The sequence below is a fragment of the Nycticebus coucang genome, chromosome 2 (assembly GCF_027406575.1).
Source record: "Nycticebus coucang isolate mNycCou1 chromosome 2, mNycCou1.pri, whole genome shotgun sequence".
In the NCBI taxonomy this organism is placed as follows: Eukaryota; Metazoa; Chordata; class Mammalia; order Primates; family Lorisidae; genus Nycticebus; species Nycticebus coucang.
In genome coordinates this window covers 95,771,786-95,793,898 of record NC_069781.1, presented here as the reverse complement: position 1 = coordinate 95,793,898, position 22,113 = coordinate 95,771,786, and the positions used below count along the sequence as shown (strand labels likewise).

At 38.5% G+C, this 22,113-nt stretch overlaps 1 protein-coding gene across 6 annotated transcripts in view; it reads left to right on the top strand.

Moving 5' to 3' along the window:
- The window catches only part of GKAP1 (G kinase anchoring protein 1), a 96,406-nt gene that overhangs the window by 14,754 nt on the left and 59,539 nt on the right, over positions 1-22,113 (top strand). For all 6 annotated transcript variants that reach the window (XM_053576500.1, XM_053576539.1, XM_053576511.1 and 3 more), the window contains one exon: positions 1,858-2,001. In XM_053576500.1, the coding sequence (XP_053432475.1) occupies positions 1,858-2,001 (144 nt within the window). The remainder of the gene's footprint in view (positions 1-1,857; positions 2,002-22,113) is intronic.

The window sequence follows — 22,113 nt, the reverse complement described above, 5'->3', positions numbered from 1 at the left end:
GCAGCAGAAATTTATTCTTTCGTAGTTCTAGAGGTTAGAAGTTCAAATCATGGTTTCAGCAGGACTATTTTCTCTGAGATTCTGAGTAGAATCCTTCTATGCTGCTTCCTAGCTTCTGGGTGGCAGCTGTAAACGTATAGCCTTTGCCTGTGTTATTTTCATACATGATTTTTTTTTTTTTTGAGACAGGGTCTTATTATGTCACCCTTGGTAGAGTGTTGTGGTGTCATAGCTTACAACAACCTCAAACTCTTGGGCTTAAGCAATTCTCTTGCCTCAGCCTCCCATGTAGCAGGGACTACAGGCGTCTGCCACAACCTCTGGCTGTTTTTTTGTTGCAGTTGTCATTGTTGTTTAGCTGGCCTGGGCCAGGTTGGAACCCACCAGCCTTGGTGCGTGTGGCTGGTGCCATAACCACTGTGCTTCAGGCGCCAAGCCATGCACGATGTTCTCGTTATATCTCTTCCTACAAGGACACTGGTCATATTGGATTAGGGCCACGTCTAATTCAATATAACCTCATCTAAACTTGATTATATCTGTGAATATGCAGTTTCCAAATAAGGTCACATTCACAAACAGTAGGGGTTAGGCTTCAACATACTTTTTGGGAGGATACAATTTGTCAAAAAGCAAAACTTTAAACAAATTAAATTTAACAGCAAAGAATGATTAATTGAGCAAAGAATGATTCATGAGCCAGCAGACTCCAGAAACAGACTAGGTTGAGAGGAACTGTGGGGCTGTCACATGGTTAGACAACATGGACAGGAAAAAGTAAATAAAATATAGAAACCAGGAGTGAAGTACAGAAACAGCTGGAATGATTACAGCTTAGCATTTGCCTTCTTTGAACACTATTTGAGCAGTTGACTGCTGTGATTGGCCAAAAGTCTGTGACTGGTACAAGAGTAGACTATGGTCTGTTTACACATCCAGTGAGGTGACCGTTGACTATGTACAGAGAAGCCTTTAGGCCAAACTATGTAAGGAAGCAAGTTTAGACAATTTTAATACACACAGCCTGTCATTTTTTCTTTCTTGTTTCAACTACCTGTATTTTGTCTTAGATTATTCTTACTGTTGGGAGTGGCTTGGCCCATGCTGTTACAGTTTGTTATGTTATTTTGTGTACTAAGCCACCCTTTATTTCTTAGGACTAGCATAGCAGTTGCTAGAGTAGCTTAGGTGATCTCTCACTATGTAAGCTTTTAAATTTATGAATTTTGAACTATACTGTTTTGTATTTTAAGAGGACACTTGTTTCACTGTTCTATTCCTATAAATTTCTCTTCAATAAGGAAGAATCATTTTAGGTTACCTAAAAAGGTGGTATAGTAGACTACAACACATTTTTACTTAATCATTTCCTCTATAGATCCAGCAGCATTATCTCAAATGCTGGAAAAATTAACATTCTACAAAGATTATATGCAAAAAAACACTAATAACGACTTTAAGTTAGCATAGTAAGTTTGGAAGACAGTGTTAAAAAAATCAATGATATATTGATTTTTATTATTTTTTTTTTGAGACAGAGTCTCACTATGTCACCCTCGGTAGAGTGCTGTAGAATCACAGCTCACAGCAACCTCCAGCTCTTGGGCTTAAGCGATTTTCTTACCTTAGCCTCCCAAGTAGCTGGGACTACCAGCACCCGCCACAACGCCTAGCTATTTCTCCTTTGTTTTTGTTGAAATCGTCATTGTTGTTTCAACTGGCTCGGGCCAGGTTCAAACCCGCCAGCCTTGGTGTATGTGGCTGGCACCATAACCACTGTGCTATAGGCGCCAAGCCTGATATATTGATTTTTAAAATGAACTATATTTAATGTATTTTTGTTTGTTTGTTTTATAGCTCAGGAATCTTGCTTTTAAGAAAATTCCCCAGAAATCCTCCCATGCCATTTGTAATGTTCAACATGAGCTCTCATTGTCAAACCCAGTACAGAAGGATTCACGAGAAGAAAACTGGCAAGAATGGAGACAAAGAGATGAGCAGGTACAGCTAAGTAAATAAAATTATTTTGCTTTGTTTTTTGGTGAATTTATGGATTTTTAAGGTGGAAGAGCTTCTGAATCCACATCATCACTGTCCTAAGAAGCAGATTTGTAATTAACGTTAATTCACACTTGCTGCTTTTAATAAAAGTTCTGTTTTTGATCTATAGAAAAGGATAGTTGATACATTATGTTAGCGTTGGCATTTCAAAGCGTTATTTTGTGGTTTTTAAAGTCATCTGTCTTTTCACAAATGAGAGAGAAATAGGGAATATAGAGGAGTCTTACTAAATTATTTCAAGTAAAAAAATAACATTTGTAGGGCTAGAGTTAAAAATGCCCAGTGACAGTTTTCTCTTGTTAAAAATGCCCAGTGACAGTTTTCCTTAAGATATTGAGGGAAAATCTTTCCTTTTGAACCTTGATATAAAATTGTTTATGGCATTTGCTTGTTTCTTTAACCTATTGGCATAATATCTTATTCTTCTATGCTTCTATTCAGTCAAATAAAACAGAGAACTTTTTAAGACTAATACATTTCTTTTTTGTGTGGCAGGCAGGAAAATAACATACTAAATCTGGAATGTATTCTAGAAGATGCTGTATGTATAGGAAATGAAGAATTATTTATTTGCTTATCTCTCAAACTATCATTTGATGTATTAAGAATGAATACATTCTAGCAGATATACTAGCTGTCCCTATCATTATTGGATTACCAGTTTTTAAAGAATTAGACTGTACTAAACTATATTCTTAACATAAACTATGTTAATTATAACATTTTCTTCAGGATTTTGTAGTGCCTTAGGCTCATAATTATGATCAATTATTACTCTAGAGCCATGCAATGATGCATTTCTGGGCACTGGTATACTGGATAAATCATCTTGTACTATTTTTAAGAGTTATTTGATTCTTTTTTCCCTTGTACGACACTTATTATGGCAGATTGTTATTTACAAGTATAAATGTGATCTACTTCTTTAGGCAATAATAGAATTTGCCAGTGTCTTCACCAGAGAGAATTTCTTCCAGTGGCCCAAAGAGTTCTAGAAAACTAAAATTTTCGTCTAAACAAATTTATGCAATATGGTGACTTGAGCACCAGTATCTGATTGCCTTTCCTTCTGGTCCCGTTGATTGCTTTCAAAATGACCAAGTAGTTATGAAAAGGAAATGTTGGGTGGCGCCTGTGGCTCAGTGAGTAGGGCGCCTGTCCCATATAACGAAGGTGGTGGGTTCAAACCCAGCCCCGGCCAAACTGCAACAAATAAATAGCCGGGGCGGTGCCTGTGGCTCAAAGGAGTAGGGCGCCAGCTCCATATGTCGGAGGTGGTGGGTTCAAACCCAGCCCTGGCCAAAATCTGCCAAAAAAAAAAAGAAATAGCTGGCGTTGAGGCGGGCACCTGTAGTCCCAGCTACCTGGGAGGCTGAGGCAGGAGAATCGTGTAGGCCCAGGAGCTGGAGGTTGCTGTGAGCAGTGTGACACCACGCCCTACTCTACTGAGGGCGGTAAAGTGAGACTCTATCTCTACAAAAAAAAAAAAAAAAAAAGGGAAATGTTAATAGTTGACTTGGCCCTGACTTTATACGAGGGAATATATAAGGATGTCATCTAAGGCCAAGGAACTTTGAGGAATTTGTCGAGTATACTATTGATAGGTCACTTAGGAAGACCTGATACCTTATTTGGAAGTCTCATGTGGGAGAAAATAATCAAGGGCTTAGAAGTAGAGGAGGTATGAGATAATGAACACTTGCCAGTTCAGGGCATGTCTTGGAACCAATGGACAGTGTACCACTTGGAATCCATTTTACTTTGAGGAGTAATAGGTTTCAAAAGTAGATAACATTTTGAGGGACAGGCACTGACTGTACTAGGCAGAAAACATGCAATTGGTGGTAGTTCTCCTTTGCTTAGTAGGAAAACAGCACTACGAGAAATTCTAGGTATGGAGGGCTGAGCCAGACAAAAAGCTGAGCATAACATCCCCACCTGTTATGTGGTTGCTTATTTAAAGCCCTAAAAGAAATTACAAGGTCTGACAATTAAGCTTGAGAACTTGCCACCATGTGCTTCATTGGCAGCACTGTATGAACAACTCAGTAAGGTTTCATAATCTTGGTTTATAAGTGTGTCCCAGTTGAGTTCATGTTGATGTGTGGTGATATCTTTGTTGAGTGACATTCATTATTTTTGATGTGTGCTTTTGTGTGCCATTGCAAAAATTTCATAGCTTGAATTAGCGCAACAAATAAACATTAGTAAATTTCTTTTTAAACTTGGCAAGAGTGAAAGTGCAATCAGGGACATGTTTGTCCATGTTTGTGGAGATAATGCCATGAAGAAAACAGTAGTGTACAAACGGATTAAATGTTTTTCTGAGGGAAGAGGAAGCATCATTGATGAAGAGAGGTCAGGGCAGCCAGTAACAAGCAGAACTGATGAAAACATTGAAAAATTCATCAAATTGTATGTCAGAATCTTCCCCTGACTGTGAGAAGCATAGTAGATCAAGTAAATATTGATAGAAAAACAAAAACAGGGAAATGCTGGCCAACTTGTATCTCTTGCATCACAATGGCATCACATCAATTCCTCACAGCTGTCTGTGAGGGATTTTATTTACCCAAAAAACATTGTTGTTAGAACACCCACCCTACTAACCTGATTTGGACTCCAGTAACTTTTTCTCTTCCCCCCAATGAAGGAAATGTTGAAAGGAAGACATGTTGATGACATTGAGGATGTCAAGGGTAATACACAGACGGCTCTGATGGTCATTCCAGAAAAAGGGTTACAAAATTCCTTTGAAGGGTAGCCTAGGCACTGCTGTTGGTGCATAGCTTCACAAGTACTTTGAAGATGATCATAGTTATATTCAGCAATAAGATATGTAGCACTTAATTATCTTCTTGTAGTGCAAGAACTTAATTATCTACCTTGTATGCTAAGACAAAATTTCCTGCTTTTTTTTTTTTTTTTAGACAGAGTCTCACTACGCTACCATTGGTAAAGTGCTATGGCGTCACAGCTCACAGCAACCTCAAACTCCTGGGTTTAAGCAATTCTCTTGCCTCAGCTTCCCAATTAGCTGAGATTACAGGCACCCACCACAACGCCCACCTATTTTTTGTTATAGTTGTCATTGTTGTTTAGCTGGCCCAGGCCAGATTCGAACCTGTCAGCCTCAGTGTATGTGGCTGACACTGTAACCACTGTGGTATGGGCGCCGAGCCAATTTCCTTCTTTTAAATCGCCATAATGATAATGTAAATTTATAGCAGCTAAGCCTCAACATAAAATCTGGGAGCTAGAATTAAACAGCAACCAGATGGACAGTAGAGAAGCAGCCATTCCACCTACTTAGGAGCAAATCTGGAATCTTTGTTCGTATCATGTCAGCTAAAGAAAAGGTTCTGCCACATATAAGGAAAAAAAATTTTGCTTAGTATCCAGAGTAAAAGCATACTTTGACAAAAATTTGTTACAGGTAACAAGTCAGTTTTAGACAGCTTTTTTTCCCCCCACTTTAATAAAAATCAAGGTAGTTGATCATTTGGTGTAAGTCAAAGGGATGGTAGTGTTATATAATGAGGTGAGAAAAGGTAATGGACTGAAATGAAAAAGTGGCTAAGAGAAAATAGAAGGGAGATGAGGGAATTTAAAACATTAGAAAATATAATCAGAGGACCAAAGAATATACACTGAGGACAGTGGAGTTATTTGTGTGAAGTAGAATTTGACATATAAATTTTGCTGATAAAATTGATAATTGATTGTCGCACTGAACTGAAAACTGACATCCAGGGGAGGCATAATTAGTGTCCTTGAAACAAATAGAACAGAGGCAGGTATTAACTATTAGTTAAATTGAGTATACAAAATTACAGCTAGGTAGGAGGAATAAGTTTTAGTGTTTTATAGCACTGTCAGATGACTATAGTTAATGATAATACATAGTTTCAAGTAGAAGGAGCTTACTGAATATTCCCAGCACAAAGAAATGATAAATGAGGGCGGCGCCTGTGGCTCAAGGAGTAGGGCGCCGGTCCCATATGCCGGAGGTGGCGGGTTCAAACCCAGCCCTGGCCAAAAACCAAAAAAAAAAAAAAAAGAAATGATAAATGCTTGAGGTGATGCTTGTGCTAACATACCCTAATCTGATCACTACACATTTTCTGTATTACAACAGCACTATATATACCCCATAAATATCTACGATTCTGTCAATTAAAAAAATCTTTTTAAATGACCATGATGATAAAAATTTCCCTAGGCTTAAAATTTGAAATTAAGTTTGAATGAACTGAAACCTGATTTAAGTGTTTTTTTTTTTTTGGCCGGGGCTGGGTGAGCTTTTAATTTTAAGAAATAATTAATTTGGGTGGCGCCTGTGGCTCAGTGAGTAGGGCGCCAGCCCCATATGCCGAGGGTGGCGGGTTCAAACCCAGCCCCGGCCAAACTGCAACAAAAAAATAGCCGGGCGTTGTGACGGGCGCCTGTAGTCCCAGCTACTCCGGAGGCTGAGGCAAGAGAATTCGCGTAAGCCCAAGAGTTAGAGGTTGCTGTGAGCTGTGTGACGCCACGGCACTCTACCCGAGGGCGGTACAGTGAGACTCTGTCTCTACAAAAAAAAAAAAAAAAAACAAAAAAAAAACCCAAGAAATAATTAAATTTTTTTTATTTTTTGAGACAGAGTCTCACTATGTCACTCTTGGTGGAGGGCTGTGGTGTCACAGCTCACAGCAACCTCAAACTCTTGGGCTTAAGCAATTCTCTTGCCTCAGCCTCTCAAGAAGCTGGGACTACAGGCACCCACCACAATGTCCGGCTATTTTTTTGTTGCAGTTGTCATTGTTGTTTAGTAGTCTCAGGCCAGGTTCTAACTCGCCAGCCCTGGTGTATGTGGCTGGCGCCCTAACCACTGAGCTATGGTGCCAAGCCAGTTAACTTTAATTTTAATAAAGAAATAATGCTATAAATATATGTACAGAAGAAAACAGGTTGCCTATAAGGGATGACAAGTAAAGTTATTTTAAATGCCGGAACTGAAATGTTACGACTAAGAATTCCATATCTAAGCAAGATGTCATTTTGTCCAGAAGAAATACACTTTTAGACTTACAGTAACTAAGAAAGCATACTACCATTATCCTTTCTGAGATTTTTATGAATTATGTTCCTGTTAATTAAAAAGTTAATCTAGGGCGGCACCTGTGGCTCAAAGGGGTAGGGTGCCGGCCCCATATGCTGGAGGTGGTGGGTTCAAAAAAACAAAGTTAATCTAAATAAAAGAGTGAAACAATTGTAAAACTCCAGCAGTGAGCATTCAATAAAGAATTAACTGTAAGAGTAGTAATAAATATGGCTATTAAAAAGATAGGCTATTTCAAGATTTGTCTGAAATGAAACCCCTGCTTATAAATACAAAAAAGTAAGAAGGAAATAGTCAAGGAGTCAATAGATGATTCAGATCTTTCATATTGATAATAAAACATATGATTCAGAGTGTTATTTTTAAAATTAAAGAGAACTGTTTATACGTAGCACATTTCATTCTATGATGTTTAAAATCACTTGAAGAAGAGGTGACTCTGTGACTTCTAAAATTACTGAAAAAAACTAAAGAATTGGTCCATGTAACAAAAGATGGAAAAGAAATTACAAGGAAACCTGTGAAAAAAGATACAAAAAAGAATAATAGAAAAACATTTTGTTCTATCAATAAATATAAATAGTTGGACTCATTAAAAGACAAAGACCAGTTGGGACAAACTGAACCACAGTCTGATCTTCACTCTCATTTTTTCCTTAATGTTAAAACTTACGATATACTGAGCCTGAAAAGTTAGCTTCAGGCTGTTCAATATACTGCCTTATATTTTGCTGAGATATGCTGCCAAAGCTAATGGAAATTGCAGTGAAGATCTTTGCTGTAGTTATTGTCTGTAAAGAAATGTTTTAATCTTATTTTTTCTTTTTTTGAGACAAAGTCTCAGTATGTTGCCCTTGGTAAAGTGCTGTTGTGTCACAGCTCACAGCAACCTCAAACTCTTGGGCTTAAGCGATTCTCTTGCTTCAGCCTCCCAAGTACCTGGGACTATAGGTGCCCGCCACAACACCCGGCTATTTTTTGTTACAGTTGTCATTGTTGTTTAGCAGGCCTGGACTGGGTTCGAACCCACCAACCTCGGTGTAGGTGGCCAGTGCCGTAACCACTGTGCTATAGCCGGTGGTTATAAAAAATGAATATAAAATGAATTATTTTTCATTTCATAGACTTTTATATATCCCAGCATACTTAATCGTGGAAGAGTCGTCTTACATTCCTTACCCATTTCTTTTTTTTTAATCATAGCTATGTACATTAATGCGATCATGGGGCACCATACACTGGTTTTATAGACCATTTGACATATTTTCATCACACTGGTTAACATAGCCTTCCTGGCATTTTCTTAGTTATTGTGTTAAGACATTTATATTCTACATTTAGTAAGTTTCACATGTACCCTTGTAAGATGCACCATAGGTGTAATCCCACCAATCACCATCCCTCCACCCATCCTCCCCTCCTCCCACCCCTCCCTCTCCCCCTTCCCCATATTCTTAGGTTATAACTGGGTTATAGCTTTCATATGAAAGCCATAAATTAGTTTCATAGTAGGGCTGAGTACATTGGATACCTTTTCTTCCATTCTTGAGATACTTTACTAAGAAGAATATGTTCTAGCTCCATCCATGTAAACATGAAAGAGGTAAAGTCTCCATCTTTCTTTAAAGCTGCGTAATATTCCATGGTGTACATATACCACAATTTATTGATCCAATCGTGGATCGATGGGCACTTGGGCTTTTTCTATGAGTTAGCAATTGTGAATTGGGCTGCAGTAAACATTCTGGTACAAATATCTTTGTTATAAGGTGATTTTTGGTCTTCTGGGTATATACCTAGTAGAGGAATTATAGGATTGAATGGCAGATCTATTTTTAGATCTCTAAGTGTTCTCCACACATCTTTCCAAAAGGAATGTATTAATTTGCATTCCCACCAGCAGTGTAGAAGTGTTCCCTTTTCTCCACATCCACGCCAACATCTCTGGTCTTGGGATTTTGTGATATAGGCTAATCTTACTGGAGTTAGATGATATCTCAAAGTAGTTTTGATTTGCATTTCTCTGATGATTAAGGATGATGAGCATTTTTTCATATGTCTGTAGGCTGTGCGCCTGTCTTCCTTAGAGAAGTTTCTCTTCACATCCCTTGCCCAGCCTGCGATGGGATCACTTGTTCTTTTCTTGCTAATACATTTCAGTTCTCTGTGGATTCTGGTTATTAAACCTTTGTCGGAGACATAACCTGCAAATATCTTCTCCCATTCTGAGGGCTGTCAGCTTGCTTTACTTACTGTGTTCTTGGCTGTGCAGAAGCTTTTTAGTTTGATCAGGTCCCAGTAGTGTATTTTTAAAGCTGTTTCAGTTGCCCGGGGAGTCCTCCTCATAAAATATTTGCCCAGACCGATTTCTTCAAGAGTTTTCCCTGTACTCTCTTCTAGTATTTTTATAGTTTCATGTCTTAAGTTTAAATCTTTAATCCAGTGAGAGTCTATCTTAGTTAATGGTGAAAGGTGTGTGTCCATTTTCAGTCTTCTACAGGTTGCCAGCCAGTTCACCCAGCACCCTTTGTTAAATAGGGAATCTTTACCGCACTGAATGTTTTTAATTGGCTTCTCAAAGATTAAATAACGGTAAGCAGCTGGGTTCATCTGTTGGTTCTCTATTCTATTCCATACGTCTACTTCTCTTTTTTTGTGCCAGTACCATGCTGTTTTATCACTATTGATTTATAGTATAGTCTGAGGTCCAGTAGCGTGATTCCTCCTGCTTTGTTTTTATTTCTGAGTAATGTCTTGCCTATTTGAGGCTTTTTCTGACCATATAAAACGAAGTATTATATGTTCAAGATCTTTAAAGTATGACAGTGGAGCTTTAATAGGGATTGCATTAAAATTGTATATTGCTTTGGGTAATATGGACATTTTAACAATGTTGATTCTTCCCAGCCATGAGCATGGTATGTTTTTCCATTTGTTAACATTTTCAGCTATTTCTTTTCTTAGAGTTTCATAGTTCTCTTTATAGAGATCTTTCACGTCCTTTGTTAGATAAACTCCCAAATATTTCATCTTTTTGGCACTACTGTGAATGGAATAGAGTCCTTAACTGTTTTTTCAGTTTGACTACTGTTTGTATATATAAAGGCTACCGATTTATGAATGTTGATTTTGTAACCTGAGATGCTACTGTATTCCTTGATCACTTCTAAGAGTTTTGTAGTAGAATCCCTGGGGGTCTCCAGATATACAATCGTATCATCTGTGAAGAGGGAAAGTTTGATCTCTTCTGACCAAATGGATACCCTTGATCGCCTTTTCTTCCCTAATTGTGGTGGCTAAAACTTCCATTACAATGTTAAAGAGCAGTGGAGACAATGGGCAGCCTTGTCTGGTTCCTGATCTGAGTGGAAATGATTTTAGTTTCACTCCAATCAATAGGATATTGGCTGTGGGTTTGCTTTAGATGGCCTCTAACAGTTTAAGAAATGTCCCTTCTATACCAATTTTTTTCAGTGTTCTGATCGTGATGGGATGCTGGATATTATCAAAAGCTTTTTCTGCATCAAATGAGAGAATCATATGGTCTGTCTTTTTTAATTTGTTTATGTACTGAATTATATTTATAGGTTTACGTATATTAAACCAGCCTTGAGACCCTGGGATAAAACCGACTTGGTCATGATGTATAATTTGTTTGATGTGTTGCTGGATTCTGTTTGTTAGGATCTTATTGAACATTTTTGCATCTATATTCTATATTAGTGATATTGGTCTATAATTTTCTTTTCTTGTTGGGTCTTTTCCTGGTTTGGGGATCAAGGTGATGTTTGCTTCATAGAACGTGTTGGGTAGTCTCCCTTCTTTTTCTACCTTTTGGAACAGGTTGTGTAATATAGCTACTAGTTCTTCTTTAAAGGTTTGGTAGAATTCTGATGTGAAGCCATCTGGTCCTGGGCTTTTCTTTTTAGGGAGATTTTTGTATGGTTGATGCTATTTCCGAACTTGATATAGGCCTGTTCAACATTTCCACTTAATTCTGGCTGAGTCTTAGAAGGTGACGTGCTTCCAAGTATTGGTCAATTTCCTTGAGATTTTCATATTTCTGAGAATAAAGTTTCTTGTAGTATTCATCAAGGATTTTCTGTATTTCTTAGGAAGACTCCTAAGAAATTATTAGGAGTTATTATGTTATTTCGTCTTTGTCATTTCTGATTGATGAAATTAGAGATTTTACTCTTTTTTTCCAGGTTAGGTTAGCCACAGGTTTATCTATTTTATTGATCTTTTCAAAAAAAAAAAAAAACTTTGATTTATTGATCTGTTGTATAATCCTTTTGTTTTTAATTTCATTTAATTATGGTCTAATTTTGATTATTTCTTTTTCTCTACTGGGTTTGAGGTTCGAATGTTCTTCCTTTTCCAGTTGCTTGAGATGTCCCATTAAGTTGTTAACTTCCTCTCTTTCTGTTCTCTTGAGGAAGTCTTGCAGTGGTATAAATGTCCATCTTAGGGCTGCCTTTGTGGTATCCCAGAGGTTGTGGTAATTCATGTCTTCATTGTCATTTTGTTCCAAAAATTTGGTAATTTCCTTCTTAATCTCATCTCTGACTCAGCTATTATTCAGCATAAGGATATTCAACTTCCATGTTTTGTATGAGAATGCAGATTCCTGTTGTTATTGAGCTCAACTTTTATTCCATGGTGGTCCGAGAAAATACAAGGAATAATTTCTATTCCTTTAAATTTACTGAGATTAGACTTGTGACCTAAGATGTTATCAATTTTGGAGTATGTTCCGTGGGCTGATGAGAAGTATGTGTATTCAGTTTTGTTGGGATGAAATGTTCTGCAGATGTCTGCTAAATCCAAATGTTGGATGGTTAGGTTTAAATCTAAAATTTCTTTGCTCAGCTTCTTATTGGAGCATCTATCCAACACTGCCAGAGGAGTGTTGAAATCTCCAACTATTATGGAGCTGGAGGAAATCAAGTTGCTCATATCTTTTAGAGTTTCTCTTATAAATTGAGGCACATTCTGGTTGGGTGCATAAATATTAATAATTGAAATCTCATCATATTGAGTATTACCCTTAACAAATATGAAGGGACCATTCTTATCCTTCCTTACTTTTGCTGGTTTAAAGGCTATTATATCTGCAAATAGATTTGCAACAACAATTCTTTTTTCTGATTTCCATTTGTCTGAAATATGGACAACCATCCTTTCACCCTGAGTCTATATTTATCTTTTAAGGTACAATGAGATTCTTATATGCAGCAAATATCTGGCCTGAGTTTTTGTATCCAGTCAGTCAACCTGTGCCTCCTTAGGGGACAGTTTAAGCCATTCACATTAATGGAGAATATTGATGAGTCTGGTAACATTTTGGGTATCGAGTTTTTTGAAAGCCCAGTGGATATTTTTAATCCTTTTGCCACTGTGGAAGTTGGAGTTTGATCAAAAGTTTCTGAGTGAGTTTACTTTTGTGGTAGAGGATTGGGCTGGTCATTATGGAGAATAGGTGTGAGAATATCCTGAAGAGCTGGTTTGGTTATAGTAAATTTCTTCAACATGTGTATGTCATTAAAGTATTTACTTTCTCTATCAGAAATGAAACTCAGTTTAGCTGGAGACAGGATCTGGGCTTGGAAGTTATTTTGTTTTAGGAGATTAAAAGTCAATGACCACCCTCTCTGGCTTGAAAGGTTTCAGCAGAGATATCTGTCATTCTAATGGTCTTCCCTTTGTAGGTTATGGTTTTCTTATGTCTGGCTCCTTTCAAAATTTTCTCCTTCATATTAACTTTAGTGAAGTTAATTATGATGTGCCTAGGGGATGTCTTATTCGGGTTGATTTATGCTGGGGTTCTGAAACTGTCTGCTATCTGAATTTCAGAATCTCTTGGCATATTCTTGAAAATTCTCTTTCATAATTTCATAGAGAAGGGCCTCTGTGCCTTGCGAAGCCACTTTATCACTTTCAGGGATTCCAGTGAGGTGGATATTAGAATTATCCCAGAGCTCTCTGAGAGAATGATCCATTTTTGCTCTCCATTTTTCTTCCTCTTTGAGGGTTTGAGAGCGTTCAAAAGCTTTGTCTTCAATGTCAGAAATCCTTTCTTCTGCTTGCTCCACTCTGTTACTGAGGGATTCTACTGTATTTTTCGTATCTTTGAGGGCCGCAAATTCTTGCTTCAATGTGTCAAAATCTTTGGTGGTTTTGTCTTTAAATTTGTTGAATTCTTGAGACAACTTTAGAATTTCTCCTCGAATTTCTTTTTTTTTTTGTAGAGACAGAGTCTCACTGTACCACCCTTGAGTAGAGTGCTGTGGCGTCACACGGCTCACAGCAACCTCTAACTCTTGGGCTTACGCAATTCTCTTGCCTCAGCCTCCCAAGTAGCTGGGACTACAGGCGCCCGCCACAACGCCCGGCTATTTTTTTTGTTGCAGTTTGGCTGGGGCTGGGTTTGAACCCGCCACCCTCGGCATATGGGGCTGGCGCCCTACTCACTGAGCCACAGGCGCCGCCCTTCTCCTCGAATTTCTAATTCCAACTTTTGAATTGCTCCTAGAGTTTCTAATTCCAGTTTTTCCTCCATTCTATTAATCTTGTTTGCAATCCAAATTCTGAATTCAATTTTTGACATCTTGGCCATCTGTTTATGAATGGGATCTTCAGTTACATCTGCCATTTCTTTACTTGGGGGGGGTTGATCTACTGTGGTTATTCATGTTACCAGAGTTTTTCCACTGATTCCACCCCATGATTATTTTACACCATTTTACTAGATGAGTTGGATAAAGAAAAGTTGGGTTTGGGGCTCCAGGAGTAGTGATTAACCAGCCCTTTGCCCCAAATCTGGGACTGGTGTCTGTATCTTTTCCCCTGGAGTTTTGCCACGGACTCTTACAGTGCTATGGCCTGAGAAACTGGGGACCTGCTTGGTGTGGTGGGGCTAAGTGGGTCTGTCTTGTTTTCAGCTGGTCTCTGTCCGACCCTAGTGAAACAGTTACTCTGGGTTGAAGTCTCAGCTGTGGAGAAATACCAGCAATTAAGTCACCCCATCCCCCACAGGCAACAATTAGAAAAGGAAAATCATACACCCAGGTCACCACTTGGATAGTCCTTGGGTGACTGGCTCAGTTCAAAAGGTCCAAATCAATTGTCTCAGTCAGTACCTGTCTCAGGTGGGAGATTTTAAAAGGTCTCTGGCAACTAGATTGCAGGGGTCTGCTCTCAACTCAAATATGACTTGTTCCGGTGCTCCGTGAGGTCAGGAGGACCCACCCAGCAAATAGATTAGTCTGGGCAGGTTAATGTCTCCTTCCCCACCTTGCACCTGTTATCCCCAGTCACTGATAACCTCACAGGGCTGTGTCCCAGTTGCCTCCAATGAGCAGATACTCCAGGGATTTGCACCTGCCTGAATCACAAGGAGATCTATGTCTCCTGAGCCAGGCCGCTGCTCTCTGCCACTATCTGGCAGGGGGAGGTGAGGCCTGACAACCTTGGGCGCTTGATGGAGTCTGGGGCTGTTCACTCATTTCCAGCCCCACCCCTGATTGATTTTACTGACAGAACAGAACAACTTCGTGGAATTTGTTTCTGTCCCGGCCAAATTCCCCTGCAGAAGAGAAGCTCTTTTGAGTTCACAGAGCCTGCCCCTCAGGCCCTGTCTTTGCTGCTGCATGTTTGTAGTCGCACCAAGGTTAGCTGTCAGTTCTAGCCTTCTGCCCTCCTTTGTCTAGGCTGATGATCCCCTGGGGGCCAGGTGTGTTTAGGCTCAGTAAAGCGGTCCTCTGAGTCAACCCTGCCCTGGGATCAGCCAGCACTGCGCATGCGTTTTCTGGTCCCCGCCCTCCACCTAGGCTGGTACCGCCTCAGGCATACCCTTTACTCACCGGGCCTGCATTTTTGTCCCAGGTCTGTTCTGCCAGTGGTTGCCACCTGAGAAGATGCTCAACTCCTCTGGTTGCCCAGAGAGATAGGGGGTGTGACTCCCGAATCTCCAGGGATGAGCCCTATTGTTGCCAAAAACAGCTGTTGCTCTGCACCTCGGGACACCGCTGCTCTTGTGTTGTTACCTCTCAGCCGACTGTCCTCTCCTCACTCCCATGCTGCAGACTCAGCACTGATCAGTAGCAGTCCAGGCCCTGTCCACACCTCTCAAGGAAACACCCAAGAATCTGGACTTCTGGGTAACAGGCCTCCAGACCTTAGAGTGAGAGTGGAGGGGAGTGCTGGGTGCTCAGAATTGCAGGGAGAGAATATATACAGTTTTATACTGTTTTATGCCTGGCAGGAGGGTGCCATTGCTCCCTAATAGGGGAAGTAGGTCCAGTTTTTAGAGGGTCTCTCCCGTGGAGTATAATGGGAGGACTTGTGAACTCTGCTTGTTATTTTATGGAGTACTCTGAGCCATTTTCATGGGGGAGGAGGCTCCCATCTGCTTGGTGATGGATTTTGTACCTTTTGTTTGTATCCTTGGGGTCGCAGCTTACCTCAGCAGGGTTGATGTGCATTCTTCAACCTTCTCTCTTGGCACAGCTCTAATCCGCCAGGTTACTTGCTAAATTTGTCCTTTAACTCTCCTTCTGGATGGGAGTCTCTCTGGAAAGCTGGCTTCCGTCAGCCATCTTTGCTCTGCCCACCACCCCCTTACCCATTTCTTTGCATGGATAAAAGATGCATAGGTTTCATACATGAAATGGGTTGGTTTTATGTGTTGTGTGATTAAAGAAAGTGATATGTCAGCCAGGCATTGTGGCTCACACCTGTAATTCTAGCACCTTGGAGGCCAAGGTGAGAGAATTGCTTGAGCCTGGGAGTTTGAGGTTGCAGCAAGTTATGATGATACTGCTGCACTGTAGCCTGGGTGACAGAGTAACACTCTGTTTCCAGAAAAAAAAAAAAGAAAAAGACATGTGATATATATCTCTGTAAAGCTGTTTATTTTGGGGGGTTGGGGGGAAGGAGGAGACAGAGTCTTACTTTGTCACCCTGGGTAGAGTGTCATGGCATCATAGCTCACAGCACCTGGAATTCTTGAGCTCAAGTAATCCTCTTGCCTCAGCCTCCCAAGTAGCTAGGACTGCAAGTAACCACCACAGTGCCCCAGCTATTTTTAGAGACGTGGTGTCACTCAGCTTGGGCTGGTCTTGAACTTGTGAAGTCAAGCAATCCACCCGCCTCAGCCTCCCAGAATGCTAGGATTACAGGTGTGAGCCACCACACCTGACCCTCTGTAAAGCTATTTTTAAAAAGATGTATTGGCCATGGTTTTGATTTGATTGTATTCATAAGTTTTACTTTCTTTTACTTTTGAATCAAGATCAAGAGACATTGTTCACCAACAGATGTTGCCTGTCAGTAAATCTCTGTGTAGATGTTATTCAGATTTAATCTATTCATGATGCATTGATATTATTGATTTCAGTGTACCTTTTCTTTTTTTTTAAAAAACTCTACCTCATGGCTCAAAAATAATTAACTGAGTAGAAAAATCTCTTCTCGGCTTGGTGCCTGTAGCTCAAGTGGCTAAGGCACCAGCTACATACAGCAGAGCTGGAGGGTTTGAATCAGTCTGGGCCTGCCAAACAACAATGACATCTATAACCAAAAAATAGCCAGGTGTTATGGCGGGTGCCTGTAGTCTAAGCTACTTGAGAGGCCGAGGCAAGAGAATCGCTTAAGCCCAGGAGTTTGAGGTTGCTGTGAGCTGTGATGCCATGGCACTCTACCCAGGGCAACAGCTTGAGGCTCTATCTTAAAAAAAAAAATCTCTTCTCATGTGTTTTCAGTAATAAACAGACCAAATTTTATTGTATATTTCTTCCTCTTATTATATTGATTTAAAGAGCACACATAACTTGTTTTTTTCCCAACTCTAACATGAAATGTCTGTTAGCATGTGCCTGATAGCAATTGCTCTTTCACATTGTATCCTCCAGTTCCTTTGGTAAAAATTTTTTGTCAGTAATTTATTCTGGTTTCTTTGTTCATGAGTGTGATGTTTGTCATTACCTTCATGGCTGATATGTAAGTCCTTTGGCAACCATTTGACTTGTACTTGGTTTCCCTTTACCAAGTACAAATTCAATTAAGTTCTCTGTGTTTGGGCTTTTTAGTAATACAGTTCATCAGTTTTGTACTGGAATGCATTACCTTGGTACATTTTCTGGAAGGACTGTTACAGGTCACTGGGCTTTGTTTGAAAGTGAAACAGAAACTGTGATGTCTTCAGTCTTCTGGTATGACCAGGTTTCATAGCAGATAGTTACGAGCAAATAGATTGATGACTCACTCAGTAAAGGAAAATTTAAAGTATTTCATTCTCTTTATTTTCTATTTATAACTTTCTTTTTCTGCTGCTTATGTGACATCACTTTTGTTCTAACGCATACAGGTTTATATTCTATATTGACTATATTGGAGACCTGTTAATTTTTACATTTTTTAGAGTTTGTATACATTGCATTATTTATAGTTCTATTTTCATCGTTACTTTAGTTACTTTAGTGAATCATTGAGCCATTTTTATTAATTGGGATATAATAAAGGATAGGATAAAAATGCAGGTTTAATAAATATAAACAGCACCAAAAGACTTAAAAATACATTAGCTGAGAAGAACTGAATGTAATAATTAGTGTGAACATGACATGTTCACTGAATGTAGAAGAACTGAATGTAATAATTAGTGTGAACATGACATGTAGTTTTTGTAGAACACTGACAACCTTTATAATCATAATGTTCAAGGCTTGGTGCCCATAACACAGTGGTTACAGCACCAACCACATGCACTGAGGCTGGTGGGTTCAAACCCAGGCCGGGCCAGCCAGACAACAATGGGACAAATACAACAAAAAAATAGCTGGGCATTGTGGCCGGGGCCTATAGTCCCAGCTACTTGGGAGGCTGAGGCAAGAGAATCGCTTAAGCCTAAGAGTTTGAGGTTGCTGTGAGCTGTGACACCACAGCGCTGTACCAAGGACAACATAGTGAGACTCTGTCTCAAAAAAAAAAAAAATCATAATGTTCAATGAAACTATTACAAGATTTCTGGGAAAATAATTCTGCCTTCCAAACTAGTAAAAGATATGTGGTCCGTCTTCACTTTGAAAGTCCCCAAGTCAGAGAACCACAATGAGCTACTACTTTTGTGTCTAATTAGTTGGCTTTAAGTGTTAAATGCCTTCAGAACAACATTCTGTGTTTTATAATAATTGCATTCCCATGTTGCCTATGAGAAAGGAGGGTTAAATCTTCATTTGGAATTTGTTTTGTTCTTATTTAAATGGGTAAAATTGTTGTAGTATTTAGGCTTACAAATTAATTTTTAAATCTTAGTATCAAAATATTTGCTGTCCTTTAGGTTTCTCCTTGATTCTTCCTACTCTTTGATCACAAACCGTTGAGCTATAGGTTTAAATAGGGGAAAAAAATGTTTTCCTACTAGATGAGGAGTAGGAGGCAATGAAGGAGGCCAAGAGGAAGGGGATCTGAAGTACTCCATCTTGGGCATATGTAAGTACCTTTTTCAAATGCCTACAATTTGCCTCTTTTTCTTCTCTCCTTCTCGTCCCATAAATGCAAAGAGAAGGAACTTTCAATTTGCAATCTTAAATATGAGACGTTTTTTAAAAATTACTGTTTCATTTGTTTTTTATTGCCTGGGGCCTGTCTTGTAGGCTCGGTGTTATCTCCATCTTTCTCTCTCTCTCTCTTTCCCCCTCCCTCTCTCCTAGTTTTACTTGTGTACTGATTATATTGATGACTATGTAGCAGTCTTATTGTAGAGAATTGAGATTATGTTTAAAGAATTTTGCATAATATTTTCTTTTTCTTTCCTGTTGTTTAGTCTTGAGCCACCATTCTCTCTGTTATCTAGGATCAATAATTTATCTTTGGTTAATTTATCTTTCATACTTCATATTCAGTAAGTGTTCCAAAACTTGTTCAGTCACTTCTTTATTTTCTGTACTGCTGATTTTTAGTCCAGGTGTCTATATGCTCTCTGGGATTACAGTGGCTTCATCAGACACATTGATTCTAGTTCTTATGATATTGTAGTTTATGTCTTAGGAATTATTTTATCAGCATTCTTCTTTTACTAAATATCTGCCCAACTTTTAGGAAGTATCTGGAACCTAATTCTACCCTACCTCAAATAATCTTATTTTCTACTATTCTCTAACGCAGGAGAAGGGGAATTCTGATTTACTTAGTGTTACTGCTCTTGTGCCAGGCAGGCACTGTGCTAGGTACTTAGCATGCATTATGACTTTAAATCCTTATAAAGCTGATATTCCCATTTCCTTTTTATATATTCTGAAGTTCACAGAAGTTGTATAACTTGTCCAAAGTCACAGCTAGCATGGATGGAACAGGAATTTAAATTATCTCTGTAATCACCCAAAGCCTATGTTTTCTTTTTCCATCTTCCTTTTATATTGTTTGAAATGCTCTTTTTGTTAGGATGGCTTTTGTTAGTGTCCCATATTATTAATATCATAACATTGTTCATATGGCTCTTCCTTCCTGCAATTCTTCTATTTCTTTTTCTACTTATCCAAATCATAACTGTCCATTAAGTACCAACTTAAATTCATTTTTTCCTGTATACGTCTCTGAATTATATTTGTTGTTGATTTTTTTTCTCACCTTCTTTGGCTCTTTTAATGACTTACTCTGTTTCCTGTAGTTCTTACGTGTTAGTGTTATGTCCCCAACTGGACAGTAAGAATTCTTCAAGAGAGCAAAAGTCAAATTTATGCTGCTTCTTTAAAACTCCACATGTAGGGCACAGACTACAGAAGATTCTCAGTAAATCTGTATAGGCCAATTGATCATGAAGTGACATTTTTGATTTGTTGTAGTTTTCAGAAATTTAAATTATCTTTGTCTATTTGCAGTTCCTTGTGTACTCGTTTGTGTTAATAATTAAAAGATAAATTTAAGCTCTAAACTGTTGCATTTAGAATCAAATGCTGAGAGAGCCATATTTTTCACTTTAAAAGTTCTGGCTTGGCACCCATAGCTCAGTGGTTAGGGCATTAGCCGCATACACCAAGGTTGGCAGGTTCAAACCCAGCCCAGGCCTGCTAAATAGCAATGACAACTGCAACAAAAAGCCTGGCATTGTGGTGGGCACCTGTAGTCCCAGCTGCTTGGGAGGCTGAGGCAAGAGAATTACTTAAGCCCAAGAGTTAGAGGTTGCCGTGAGCTGTGACATCACGGCACTCTACCGAGGGTGACAGTGAGACTCTGTCTCAAAAAAGAAAAAAAGTTCTGTTGCATTCAATTTTTATCATGCTATTATAGTCAGCCACGCTAGTATTTAAGTTTTGTGAGTTAATATGAAAAATAGTAATCATATCGTTTTAAGACTCCCAAATTTCTAACCTAGTCTCCTGCTCACTAACTTATTTTTGGAATATCAGTTAGAATGTATGATATATCAGAAAAATCTTAAATGCTATTTCCATAATTAAATGTAAGCAATATGGATTAAAAGTGTAGTGGCAAATTGAACAGCTTTATTTGGAATAAACTCAAGTAGTTTTGTTACTTTTTCTGTGTTAGGATGACTACTATCCCTTAATTATAGCAAAATATTTTGTACTCAGTTTGCTTTGAATTTAAGTGGAGAAATTGATGTAAACTTCCTTTTTTGTGTAATACTAACATGAATCCAATTTTTTAACCTTATGACTGTTATTTTTGAATACCCATTTATATAATAAATCTGTATAATAAACCTAAAAGGTTAATTGGTTGCTTTTTCCTGCTCGTTACTAATTTGAATTGAATTAATTCTTCACTTCTTTTCATTTATTCCATTAAAAATTATGTATAGTTTACTTTGAGCTTTATTAGATTTTCTAGTCCTACATACTCGTATTTACCATTTAAATTCTAAATGTATTTTTCTGAGTTAATGTTTTTGTGTATAAACCAAAAGATTACTTTTCCTCTCCCTTTTATCTCAAGACAGGATGAGATGAGATGCTTTCAAAGGGATGACTTTGGTTAGGAAAAAAAGGTTTCATAGTTCATTGTGTCCAGTTTTAACATTTTTAAAGGTATCTCTTACAAACAGATCACTGCTTTTTGGAGTTAGTTTCTGGTTTAGTTCAGATTTTTTTATCTTTAAGCAACAGAAACAATTCTGATTGACTTAGGTAAAAAATAATGTGTTGGCAGGATACTGAGTGATTTATTGATTTGAATTAAAAACTAAACAATAAGATCTTGGGATAGGTGGAAACTAAGAAATTTTGAGGCACTCAGAGGCATGAGTTAGTTAGTATATGTCACTTTTTGAGGGTTGTCATTAGAGATTAAATCCCACTTGGCTTGTTTTTGTTCTCAAAATTTAATTCCTGAGTGAGTAAAAAAGAATTGTATTACTTGCCCCCACCTTTTGTTGTTGATGATGATAGCTTTGGTGTTTGTGTGGGTATAGTGGAGGGTAGTATACAGAACTATGTGATTGGCTGTACTGCTAGAACCCTGGGACATGGGAACGAAGTGTGGCAATTCAAAGTAATAAAGGAAGGGATTCCAGACAGACAAAAACATAAGAGATTTCTACTAAATTTATACTTTGTAATCCAGTACACATAGACACAAATGTGCACAAATGCAGACTATTTATCCATATTTTGTTGCATCTATCTTACATACAGCTGCAAATGCACTCACCTTTTCTCCACTATTGGACAACCCAAAGTCCCATCCAACTACTGCAGCACTTCTATCTGGCAATTAGGAAAAGAAAGTCTTATGGAAAGTAATTTGATTGGAGGGTGGTGGAAGCTGGATTGTAAGAAGTTAAGATGAGATGGAGTGATAGAAAGAGGAACCAGTGGATATAGATCACAAATTAAAGAACTTTTTTTTATATAATTAGATGACTTAAAGTTAAGGCAACCATGTAGTTTATCATTTTGAGAGTAAAATAATGTTTTATATACAAAACA